The sequence below is a fragment of the Myripristis murdjan genome, chromosome 1, assembly GCF_902150065.1.
Source record: "Myripristis murdjan chromosome 1, fMyrMur1.1, whole genome shotgun sequence".
NCBI lineage: Eukaryota > Metazoa > Chordata > Actinopteri > Holocentriformes > Holocentridae > Myripristis > Myripristis murdjan.
The window spans coordinates 29,463,683-29,476,757 of NC_043980.1; the positions used below are offsets into that span (position 1 = coordinate 29,463,683).

General features: G+C 42.2%; 1 protein-coding gene across 1 annotated transcript; it reads left to right on the forward strand.

The window, feature by feature from the left end:
- The first annotated feature begins 2,978 nt into the window (after positions 1–2,978).
- tekt4 (tektin 4) lies at positions 2,979–12,793 on the forward strand. Its single transcript, XM_030058574.1, has 7 exons — positions 2,979–3,634; positions 4,075–4,145; positions 4,252–4,395; positions 4,919–5,005; positions 5,434–5,569; positions 11,683–11,837; positions 11,954–12,793. Exons 1-7 carry the CDS (start codon positions 3,119–3,121, stop codon positions 12,165–12,167), a joined length of 1,323 nt encoding a protein of 440 aa, XP_029914434.1. The 5' UTR covers positions 2,979–3,118; the 3' UTR covers positions 12,168–12,793.
- The last annotated feature ends 282 nt before the right edge of the window (positions 12,794–13,075 follow it).

The window sequence follows — 13,075 nt, forward strand, 5'->3', positions numbered from 1 at the left end:
AAAGCACAGTCAAATGCGTCTGTGGGCTGTCTATGCAAAAACTGCCAGAAACTACTTTCTAACAGGTTTTATTTTGCATTTACTATATGACTCTGCTACATCTAGCTTTACTTCAGCTACTCCCACTGATTTAAGAGGCTGCTGCTTTCACTGACCCCACGGAGTCGAACATTAGAATATGTGTCTTATCAATTTCTGACCTGCGATATCGTAGTTTACAGTGTAAACAGGGGAAATGAATAATGAAGAAACAACCCTGAATTTCCTCTACAGGCTATATCAAGAGAGAGGCCATCCTATTTTGTGACAACAACATAAATGCCATGTTATTGAGCTTTATCACGGTCTGGGTTGTTAATCAAACACATTTGAAAAGGTTATTTGTACTCTGGAGTGCAGATATAGGCTATAAACAAAATAATGGATCTGGTGAGAGAGAATTAGAACACAGGGAAAAAATGAAAGGTTTTTAACTAATCTTCCTCTTTGCTTACATCACTGTATGCGTAAGTAAATGTGACAAAAGTACAGTAAGGCTGCTTTTGAACAAGGCACACAAGTTACAACACAATTTAGGAGGGGTCAACTCAACCCACACCTTGGAGAACAACATCTGTCACTGCTGCGCTGTTGCATTTTTTTCCAGTTGCCAAATTCATTCAGTGGCCACTTTATTTGGTACACCCGCACAATCCCATACAATCCAATACAAATGTTCTGCCATAAAGTTTACTTTTACGATGCCTGTAATGCTCAGGTGTTCATTTAGTTCTATGTTTGGTGTTGTGAAGAGCAGGTATTGAGAAGGAGCTGAAATGAGGAGGATTGGGATAGAGGAGGAGCTCGGCCTGATCAAAGCTTATAAATTGGATTGAGCACAGCAGCAGATGCCTGCACTCCACTGACAGCAATTGTTCTCAGTATATTCATGTTTAAAGTCCTTTAAAAGTTGGAATATTTATTTTAAATTGGAATGATCAGATGTAGTATATTGCCTTATTTCATCGATAGTTATGGATATTTATGTTGAATTTATTAAGTTGCATGCATATTTATATATTCATATATTTGTTCTCTGTTTAGATGAACTAGCACTGATTGTTGGCTAAACCAAAGAATGAAGATTTGCAATAAATCAGTTGGACTGGATTCTTCTAGTGTCTCATTGTGTCTGACCGCACAGCCACAGTGTTTGTCAAAGCTCATCGTGAGTGCTGCTGTTGTACTGGACTGCATTTTACTGAAAGGTGTTTCTACTATTCTGTCCCCCTCATGTAGCCTATATAAATAGGGATGGACAAAAAATTAGACACCTCAATATAATGTAGTCCAGTACAAGACCTCTCCAAACTACAACCTCAATAATAAACATAGAATCATATTTACACATTCTCCACAATGTCAACACAAAATGAACATTATGAACTTTCTTAAAAGGTAGAATTTGTGGCAGAGCTGCTGCACTGACCTACATTAGATTGCACAGATGAAACTAATAAAGTGGCCACTGAGTGTATCTTAGTGTTATCCTAGGTCTAACCTGTAGTGTATTATTTACTCACTGTCTTTCAGAGTGATTATTATTATTGTTGCTGTTGTTGTTGTTGTTGTTGTTGTTGCTGTTGTTCATTCTGAGAATATTTCTCCTACTGCTTTGTCGTTCTTTAATTTTTTCATCTGTTTAAGACAATCTTAGTCCTACCTACTCCGGTCAGTATTTCACCACAGGCTTTTTTTTTTTTTTTTTTTTTTTTTTTGGAGTTTGCGTTCTCCCGCAATACGTTTGCATTACCTCGCAACACTTTATTACTTCCGTTCCTTCTGCGCCCTGCGTCGATTTCCGCTCAGCTGTTCCCAGCTTAATCAGCAGCAGAGGCTGACTATAAACTGGGAATTAATTATGCTGATGTAACACTACTGCTTATCATGCACGGCTGTGTGATGAGTCAAGGTTATTGTCAGGTCAGTGGGTCTATGTCTGGCAGCAGCTGAGTGGAGACAGACATAAGGCTCAGAGGGAACGGAACAGGAGCAGACGCAATTTTTTTTTTGCGAGAGAACGCAAAACATAATGCGAAAGAAAGCCAAATATTTCGAGGGAACGACGGGTTCGTACTTTAGGGCTAAGGTGCTTTGTAAAATAACTTTAACCTTGAAATTCTTAGAAAACGTCATAATTGCTTGAGGTTTCCTAGAATTTCGTCACGATATGAGCAGCTCTTTGTTGGCCAGGGGGAAGGTTTGTGAATACGCTCCCCTGGAGTCCGAGGCAAGAGAAAATCTTCACTTTATGGGATAAGAAAAAGTCTGCTTTGTTAAATAAAGCAACATGTGCCCCATGTTGGGTCGTCAGTGTGGTGCGTGGAGGCTATGGGACATCTGCTATATGACTTGGCCTCCGGCAGAACAAAAGTGCAAATGTAGGCCACACTGGCTAGATAAAACAGCCCTGTGGCGGCCAGCAAACGCATGAATATCTCATAACGCCGCTCTGCACTCTGCAGTGCTTTTCATTTTTACCAGAGACAGAAAAAGAGAGAGGTGTTAATGGAGAGGCAGAATGAGTAGTCCCTCATGACAGAGACAGTGTCAGGGCTTTACATAATGAATCAAATGCAGTGTTTGTGTGTTACTAAATCCAGGAGAAATTTTTAAAGATCCCCTCTCGCTGCTAAACTGCTGTGAGAGGCTGCTGCATTTAGGAGTAGGTGAGGTGAACGCACTTTTTACATCTTTAAAGTTATGCATACAGAGAGTGACTTAAGCCGTAAGTTGGAAATGACTTCATTTATAACTATCATTAAATATATGAAATTTGTTTATTTGTTTTTACACCTGTGCATGCTGTGATTCAGGATATGACTATACATGCCTATTGATTTCTTGAACTACAGGCTATGAGATGTCTGCTTTGTCAATACAGATCCGTATTTGAGAGAGGGAGAGAGGGAGAGAGAGAGGGGGGGGGGGGGGGGGGTGTTGGTGTCACCTGATCTGAATATGCTCGTGCCAGGATGCGTAACCAGGCAACAGCAAACATTGATTCCTAGTCGCGCAGCTGCGACTGCATAAAGTGCATACCGGTACTTTTATTGAAAACTTTTTTTTATGACCGACAATGACCTCGGAGGTTTTGGTGTCGAGGCCCCGGTTTGATGGCAGAGACGTGGGTCAGGCAGAGCCAGCTGCAGCTCTGGTGGCTCCGCAGCCGTCCTCAGGCGCTGCCACCGCGGGCTACCGCTCCGCCAAGTACACCCCGGCGGAGTGGCACTCCAACAACTTCTCCATCCTGCAACATGCCGTCAGCGACCGCGACGAGGCCCGGAGAATCCGAGCACAGTCCAAAACGCTGTATCAGGAAGCCGAGGCAGCGACTCAGTGGGCCCAGGCAGAGGGGACACGCCTGCTGGGCGAGAGGCTGCAGGACATCCACCTGTGGAAGTCCGAGCTGCAGCGGCACATCGAGCAGCTGGTGGCCGAGACAGACCTGCTTTTGGCACAGAAGACGCGGCTGGAGAAGGCGCTGGACGCCACCGAGATCCCTTATGCCATTGCCACCGATAATCTCACCTGCCGGGAGAGGCGACCTGGGCCTGACCTGGTTAAAGATGCTGTTGAGGAGGAACTGCTCAAGGTGAACACTTCCACCTTGCACACAATGGAGCCCCTGAAGTGACCCTAGCATTTTCTTAAGTGTCTTGTGCACAATATAAATTTATCTCATGCGTACAATAAACTATTTAAAACAGATTTCTTACAAATGACCAACAGTTTCTTCTTTTCTTTACTGCTCAGCACAGAAGGGACAATATGTGTTTGTTAATATGGAGTATATTCTCAGCTTGGACCTCTGTAGGCCAGTAAAGACATTGTGATGTTGACACGTCATTTGCAAGCAAAACAACCAGAAATTAGACATTGGAACTTTGACTTTGGACTCTTATGCTGGGAAATGGTAGGCCCAAGGTCAGATGCTAATGTGTAATAATAAGTAGCCTACAGTGTAACTCCATAAACACCAAGCACAGGGCTCTGTGTGACACTAATTAACAAGAAGCTGTGTGTGTTTTGTAGGAAGTGGACTTGATAAGGAGTGTCCAGGCTCTTCTGAAGAAAACCACAGCTCAGGTTGTCAGTCAGATTAAGTGAGTGTGGAGAAAACATATTTGTCCCTGTGTTGCCTCTTACCTATGAAATGCCATCTCTTGTTTGATTTTAGAAGAATGATATTTATCTTTTGACACGTGTTAGAATCAATAGAGAGGCCAAGCTGATGTTAGAGCTGGACTGGTCAGATAAGTCGCAGGCCTACAACTTTGATGACCGCTGTGGAAGATACAACAACATGAGCCCCGACACACAATACCACCCCAGTTCAGCCAGCATGCAGGACCAGTGAGTTTGTGTGTATATAATGTCATTTGCAAACTTCATTATTACATTAAACTAACACTTAAGAGAACAGTTCACCCAAAATACAAAAAAAAAAAAATGTTTTCCAGCTTTCTCTTAATCTGGCCATCCACATGGTTTCAGTGTGATTTGGTGAGGTTTCCAGTCTGACGCAATCTTTCACCTCTCCAGTATAAAGGGGATGGCTGGGTATTCATTTGAGGAGCTACAATCATCAAAAATTTACATGTGAGAAACTCCACGGCAACAGCTCTTTCCAGAAACAAGAAACTGATACTCAGCATAATCCACAACTCCCAGGGGTGATGTTCAGTTGCAAACTGTTTCCTCCAGAAGAACACCGGCAAACAATATCTACCTGCCTCGTGGGCAGGTAGATAGCATTTCACACAACTATGTGGATGGACAGATAGGACAAGGTGAAAGTGGGATTTTTTTTTTTTTTAAATTTTGGGCAAACTGTTCCTATAGCATTTTAGCACACTGTTTCCTCTGCTCCATCCAGGGTGTGTAACCACACATCATGGGTGAAGTTTACACAGGAGAACCTGTCCAAGGCGTTGCAGGAATTACAGGCCACCAAGGATCTCAGGTGGGAGCACACTTTGGCTTGAGCTGTCAGTCTTGCAGGCCTGCCTCAGAGTCAGAATGATAGGAAGTGGCTTAGATAAGGAGTATTAGCCTCAAGGTGATGGGAGCTAAAAGTGACATGTCACTGTCATACATCATTTTAATTTTACAAAACGCTTGTGTGACTTTGTTTACCATCAACCTCCAGCATCACCTGCTTCTCGCAATGTGTACTTACCACATCCACTGCAGCATTCAGGCTTGTTATCCAACTTTCCTTCCTTTCCTACTGCCAACAAAAAAATAACCTCTAGGTAAAGTGGTCTGACTTTGTTTAACACAGAGTTAGTCTACTTACTTGGCAGTAGGTGCGATAATGTGTGTTGCCCAGTAGATGCTGTGGCCTGAAGGCTTTTTTTGTGTGTGTGTGTGTGTGTGTGTGTATGTCAGGCGGCTGGTGGAGCGGGTACTGCAGGAGACCTCGCAGGACCTGCAAGCTCAATGCTCCAGGGTGGACCGGGCCTTCAGCCAGCGCTGTGCAGAGCTGATTGCAGCCAAAGCACATCTGGAGCAGCACCTTACACAGGTGAGTGGGACAGCATTAGAAAGTCTATGAGATCAGCCATTTAGCTTACATGATTGTAGCTTGTAACCTCAAAGGTATTAGAGGATTGTAGAACATTCTCATACCCACTTTCCCCTCGGGGATCAACAGAGTCTTTCTTTTTTTCTTTCTTTTTCTAGTCACTTCATTTGGATAGTTAATAAACAGCAATGTAAGTTAGGCAAGTATATTACTTAAAAAAAGACGTTTTTCGTTTCTTATGGTCAGGCATAACTGAAGGGGTGTTACTTACCTTGACAGTTTCGGAGGTAACTTCCTCCTTCCTCCTTATGTCTGACCAAAAGAAACGAAAAACGTCTTTTTAGTGAAAAGGAAGACATGATGAATGTGTTTGAACAAGTATATTACTTACAACTCCTCATGGACGCACAAACACAACATAGCAGTAACTGATGCCACCACTCTTTCTATCTAACTCAAGCGACTTTTTTTACCTAATCGACTCTCTAACAGAAAGACAGACAATTTATTATTAAATAAAGTCCTTTGATAATAAAATATTTTATCAGAGACAGGCCTGGCCTAGATACCACACCTTAATAAAGTTAGACAGGGTAAAAATGTGGCAGATGGGGATTACAGACAACAAACACCCATAAATCAGATCATAAAAAGCAATTACATTCCTCATGTGTGTGGACTTTTATCATGGCTTTGATGTCAACAAACAAGATTGTTAAGATATAAAATGTTCTGAAGGTTATCCCAACACCAGAGTAGGAGAAATGATTTCCTCAATCTTAGAACAAAATCTTAGAACAAAACCTCAGGATGTGACAAAGAAGCCGTCTTGTGGAACGAAGCTGGAAACAGCTGAAGGCCAGTGTCAGAAGACTGCAAAGATATGTGGGCAGTTAACTCAGTACAGCTCTATAAGTAAAACTAATACCACAATTTGCTATGCATTTAGATTTTATCATATGCATGTAAATGATGTCTATGTCACAGTGATGTCACAGTCCAGAATGCTTAAAAAAGTAACATACACAAGGTTTTTTTTCCAGGCTATATATATATATAGTTCTGAAGAAAATAATTAACGACTCTGCAGAAATACATTGTGTTCACTCTGTGAGATAGTCTTTTAACCACTGTATACCCATGGCCATTATTAGTCAGATTAACTGGTAACACTTTACAATAAGAGTACAACAATTAACGTTAATTAAGGTTAGTTAATGCTTTAATGGTTAATTAACTGTTAGTTAATGATTATTATGGCATTTACTGATGTTAATAATATCTACAATAGACTCGACAGAGAAAAGATGGCGGACGAGTAAGGCGCACGCTGCTGTCGCACTCTGATTGTTTGAAAACTCGCACTCTGATTGTTTGAAAACTCCGATCAATAAGTTTATCAACAAGTCTATCACAAGTAAGCATATTGTTTGCCAAGGGTAGCCTAGCCGTGGATCACCAAGCCTGCCCAAAATGCCGAACAACACTCCCGGTGCCACCGGCAATGTTGCAGATGGGCCAGCTACTAGAAACCGCAATGACGGAGACGCCAGTATCCTAGCGGAGCTGAAGCTCCTTAATACTAAAATGGACGGGCTGAAAACCACCTTTGAGAAGCAGCTAAAGAACAAAGTGGACGGCCTGACGAAGCTGGTTAGTGACAGCGTGGCTAGTTTGAAAACAGAACTGAAATCTGAACTTGCTGTGAAGACTAAGGAAATCCAGGGAAACCTGGACAGAGAGATTGGCCACGTAGTGGCTCGAATTGAGCAGATGGAATTAAAACTTGATCAAGAAAAGCCGAACTCGCCTTTCGACCCCGAGGTGTCCGTCATCATCTCCGGCTTGGCTTATGAGGAGGGTGAAAATGTGAACGAGTTGGTTGCCGAGCTGCTCTCCGAGGGCCTTGGCTGGGAGGGAAACCCTCCAACCGTGGTGGCTGCAGAGAGGCTGAGATTGAGGGAGGGACGCCCTGGAGTGATTAAGGTTGAGTTTGTCACGGTTCCAGAGAAGGTAGCGGTGCTACACGCGAAGCAGGAGCTGAAGAATAGCGAGAAATTCAAAACTGTCTTTATTCGGTCTGCTAAGACCCACGCAGAAAGGCTGATAGAACTGAACTTCCGCACCCTGCTGAATTATTCCTGTCGGGCAGCAGTTCTATGTGACGGGAAACTGGAGAGTGAGAAGGCGGCCTGCAGGTGGTGACGGGGCCGGGCACAGTGTACAACAAACCCGGGGAAGCCAGAGGTCTCCGCGCTGAGGATCCGCAGCCCGGCCTATAGGTCTACCCGAGCAGTTCACTCTTGTTCACTGGAATGTAAACGGTTGGACTGCTATGAACTGTGAGTTAAGGCTTTTGATGCTGTTAAGTTTCAACCCTCATTTTATTTCCCTTAATGAAACTCATTTAACGGGTTCAAACTCAATTCAAATTGCAGGATATACATGGTTCGGTGTGAATAGAAAAACTCATGTGAAGGCACCTAAAGGCTCTGGAGGAGTGGGTATTCTTGTCAAGAATAATATTTTTGGTTCATACAAAGTGAGTGTAATTGATAATTCCTTTGATGGGGTGATTGGTTTACAATTTAAGCATGTAGTCTCCGAGTACTGTTTTGTTATATTTTCCTGTTATCTCCCCCCTGAAGGCTCTGTATGGGCCGACTCATGTGGCTTATTTAATCATCTGCTCCTTCAATTGTATAACCTTTCTAATGTGGATGCTGTTTATGTCTGTGCTGATCTGAACAGCCGAATAGGGCAACTGGATGACTATTTAAGTCATCCACAGATATTCCTCCTAGAGTAAGTTTGGATAAGGTGGTGAATAAACAAGGTGAAATGTTAATCGAACTCTTGAAGGACTCGAAAAGCTGTATATTAAATGAAAGATTGCCTGGTAAAGATAGTTTTACGTCTATATCAGTTAAAGGTTCTGCAGTCGTAGATTATATTATCACCCCGCATGAAAGCCTAAATACCTGTCGGGAGCTCTATGTGTACAATCCTAACGAGCTGATTGAGAGGGGAGGCTCCAGTTGTTTCAATCTAATAGGGGACCACAGTAAACCACCTGATCATTCATTGATGGTCTTGACCTTCCAAACAGGAGAAGGTTCTGTGAACCCAGGTGAGGGCTCTAGGTCAACTCCATCTAAGAACCTAAGAAACATCCCACCTAACTTTCTTTCATCCAACAAATGTCAAGATAAAGTGAGCAAACTAATCAATGGCCTGTCTCAAATCCAATTCCAGAGAGATATAGATAATTGGTACAAGGAATTTTGTAATCTTATTTATAAGAATATTGAGGTCCGTGGCAAGCCCGATTCCTGTGGGAATGGTGGCTTTCGCAAAAAGTCTAGATCCTACTGGAATTATGAGCTTAAAGCACTATGGAAATTAATGAGAAGTGCCGAAAAAAGGTTTCTAAAATGTGACCGAAAGGATGTTAATGAAAAACGGTTATTACGAAATGAATTTAAGGTCACACAATATAATTTTGATAAAAAGTTACGCTCCTGTAAGAGGGAATACGAAAGGGGGAAAGCTCTAAAAATAGAGGACTCCCAAACCAATAACCCTCAAATATTTTGGAAACTAATAAATAACTTGGGCCCTAAGAGAGTTAAAGCCATCCCAATGGAAGTGACGTCTGATGATATCTCCATATTTGATACTGAGTTAATCTTGAACAGATGGGAAGCTGATTTTGGTTCCTTATTCTCCGGAAATTTATGTTCTAATGAGTGGAACGATTACTTTCTTGAAATGATTATAAGCCAGAAAAATGATTTGGAGGTCTGTATGGATTTGTCTGGATATGAAAACCAATTTCTAAATGCCAGTATTACAGAAGAATAGGTTAGCTGTGCAATTAGCAAGCTCAAACTGAGAAAGGCTGCAGGGGGTGATGAACTGACCAATGAAATAATAAAAGCACCTCATTTATACCCAGTCCTGTATAAGCTTATATGTTTCTGTTTTAATTCTAACCTGGTCCCCGGGGTCTGGCTTAGCTCAATAATCAAACCCATCCCTAAATCCCCTAATAACGACCCAAGAGTCCCCATGAATTATAGAGGGATAAGTAAACTCAGTTGTGTTTATAAACTTTATTCCAGTATCCTTAATGAACGGTTGTTAAACTATTTAGAAATGTCTGGGCTCTTAGCAGATGAACAGAATGGATTTAGAAAATTCAGATCCTGTGTTGACCACATATATTCTTTATGTACCATAATTTATGCTAGAATTCAGGTCAGGAAGCCAACTTTCTGTTGTTTTATTGACTTCCAAAAAGCTTTTGATTGTTTAAACCATGATTTACTTTACTTTAAGTTGTTAAATTCTGGGGTGGACAGGAATTTCTATAAGGCGATAAAAGCAATGTACCAGAGTCCAATGGCGTGTGTCCAGGTCAATGCCTACAAGACTGGGTGGTTTCCGACCCCTTTCGGAGTCAAACAGGGCGACACTTTGTCCCTGCCACTGTTTGCTATGTTCATAAATGATTTAATTTTAGAAATTAAGCAAGCTGATGTTGGGATCAAACTGGGTGATACAGTGGTCAGCACCCTCTGTTATGCAGACGATTTGGTCATCCTCACGGAATCTGAGAAAGATCTCCAAATTCTTTTGAATATTGTTTATTGTTGGTATAACAAATGGAGAATGAAGATTAACAATGATAAAACAAAGATTATCCATTTTAGGAGTAAAAGAGAGCCACAGTCCAAATTCATTTTTCAGTCTGGCTCTACCCGATTAGTCTACATTGATAGTTATAAATATTTAGGACTCACGTTAGATCAACACCTAACCTTGTTGAGGAAGGGACTAAAATCTTGGCAGATTCCGCGGGGAGGGCCCTAGGAGCCATCCTTAACAAAATCAAATTCTGTCGGGACCTTGGCTTCAAAGCCTACACGCAGCTCTTTAATTCCTGTGTCTGCCCCGTTTCTGATTATGCTGCTGGAGTCTGGGGGTACAGTAAACATGTCAAAAGGGATGTGACACAGGACAGAGCAATGCGCTGTTTCCTAGGGGTTCATAAACTGGCCCCTAAGCTTGCTGTGAGGGGAGACATGGGGTGGGAGCCACCTGAAGTGCGGCATAAGGCTGACATGGTGAGGCTATGGAACAGACTAATTGCCATGCCTGAGTGTAGACTCACGAAACAGATCTTCCTATGGGATCTCTCTACAGGTAGATCCTGGACCAAGGAGCTGGAAAGTGTTTTTTATGAAGCTGGCTTACAACACATATTTAGAAACAAACTGAGGTGTAGCATTAGGCAAATTAAATCCATATTGTTTGATAACTATAAACAGAAATGGGCTGAAGAAATATGGAGAAAACCAAAGCTAAGAACTTACTGTCAGATTAAAACCAGCTACCAGTCTGAACCCTATGTCACCCTTAACCTGACCAGAAACCAGCGGTCTGTATGTGCCCAGTTCCGGTGTGGCATTTTGCCCTTGGCCCTGGAAACAGGTCGCTTCCACTCTATCCCAGATGAGGAGAGAAAATTTTGCTTATGTGACCTAAATGAAGTTTTATTGTCCATTGTATCATGCCCTTAGAATCAATCTCTTTTGTAAGGTTTCTGGCTGTGATCTACTCTCCGATGAATCTATGTTGTCTTATTTCTTTACCAAAGAAGTGTTCCCACTCGCTAAGTATCTGTCAGATGCATTTCAGTTACGCAAGTCTACTCTTTATGTTGTGAGGTAGTGAGCCTTTACATTTAATGTAACTTGTCTTGTTTTGCCATCTTGTTTTTCTTTCTTGTTTGTAGTGTCTTGTAAGCCCATAGGGCTGGGCACCATTAATGGCGCATGACACTCTTTGAGAAAAATAAAAACTAACTAACTAACTCTACAATAACCCATAAATAACATATAAATTAATACCTTAGGATGAACAGCATTAGTAAATGATTCTTAGGCACATTAATTAACGGTTAGTTAACTGTTACTTAATGTTTATTACCTGTTACTTAATGTTTATTACGGCATTAAGTAACGTTAATAGTTGTACTATTAAAGTGAAGGTAAAGTGTTACCGATTAACCATTGTGTGTGTGTGTGTGTGTGTGTGTGTGTGAGTAGATCTTGGAGCAGATTGGAGTGCAAGAGAAGAATACTGTGGCCCTACAGCAGGCCATCCATAACAAAGAGGCCCCTCTGAGAGTAGTGCAGTCCAGACTTAACCTGCGCTCCCTGAGACCCAAAATGGAGCTCTGCAGAGACGAACCCCAGCTCAGGTACATACACGCACACTCACTAATACACACATGTACAACACGTCCCTGCTTACCCTGTATTCTCTCTTCCTCTGCCTCTCTCTCTCTGTTTCTCTCCCTATTATCTATGTTTCTAGTTTGGAAGGGGAGGCGGGGCAGATTGGAGCCACTATTGCATCCCTGTGCCAACAGCTGAGTGAGGCCAGAGGCTCTCTGTCCCGCCTGGAGGAGTCGCGCATGGCCCTGGAGAAGGACATCATGTGTAAAACCCATTCCCTGCTCATTGACAGGGAGAAGTGCATGGCTTACCGACAACGGTACCCCACCATCAGTGCAATGTTAGGTTACTGAAGAGGAGGAATCTGTGTGTTCGTGTGTGGTTTGTGCAAAAAAAGCATGTATTTTAATATAGAAACACTAATCGCTAATAATGAGCTATTACATTACATTTGTGTCATGTCTTAGAGATAATTTTCAATTTTGTTAGGTGTGAGACTGAAGTGAATTCATATTTATCCTCAGCGAATTCAGGCCAGTGAGGATATTTAATCCCTTCTTCCGGTCTTCTTCCGGTTGCATGTGCCTGAAACATCTCCACAGGGAGGCGCTCAGGAGACATCCTAACTAGATGCCAGATCCACCATAGCTGGTTATTTCAGTGCAGAGGAACAGTGGCTCCTCACTTAATTCCTAAAGGTGAGCCCTTGCCCGTAGGCCAAGTAGGCCAAGAGTAAGTTGAGAGTTTACTCAGGTTCAGGCTAATGGCCATTTTAGCCTGGGGCTCAGTAGGAGTTCACACAGGGACGGAATGGGGCCACTTTCTAACCTGGGAGTTTCATGCCCAAGCCCAGCTCACTTTTTCCATGGTAGAGCAAACTGGATAAATGAGGTGACAACTCTTACTATCCTGTTTTTTTTATTAGCAGCATGTTTCACTTCAAGGATACATCCACAAGTTAATAAAAAATAATTGCCTATTTCACTTCAGTAATATGTTAACTTAAAACTGAAATAAAACCTTTGAAATAAAACATATCTCACTCCTCCATACATGGAAGCATTTTGCACTATTGTTTTGGTTCACACTTAAAACTGTAAACAGCATCTCCAGCATCACTAGCCACCTAAGCAGTGCACTGGTTTCTGCAACTTTATTTATAACTGTGTCATTATCAATAGACATGAGGATTTCCCTCTCTGTGCACATTGGCATGAATGCCTCCAAGTGCTCCTGAGTCTGGAGCTTTGTAGCCTATTCA

What these genes read in the sequence shown, in the direction of transcription:
- tekt4 (XM_030058574.1), top strand. Translation starts at nt 3,119, where the DNA reads ATGACCTCGGAGGTTTTGGTGTCGAGGCCCCGGTTTGATGGCAGAGAC. An exon ending in TCAGCCAGCATGCAGGACCA is followed by an intron (nt 4,396 to 4,918) that starts GTGAGTTTGTGT and finishes TGCTCCATCCAG; the next exon opens with GGTGTGTAACCACACATCAT. An exon ending in CAGGCCACCAAGGATCTCAG is followed by an intron (nt 5,006 to 5,433) that starts GTGGGAGCACAC and finishes TGTGTATGTCAG; the next exon opens with GCGGCTGGTGGAGCGGGTAC.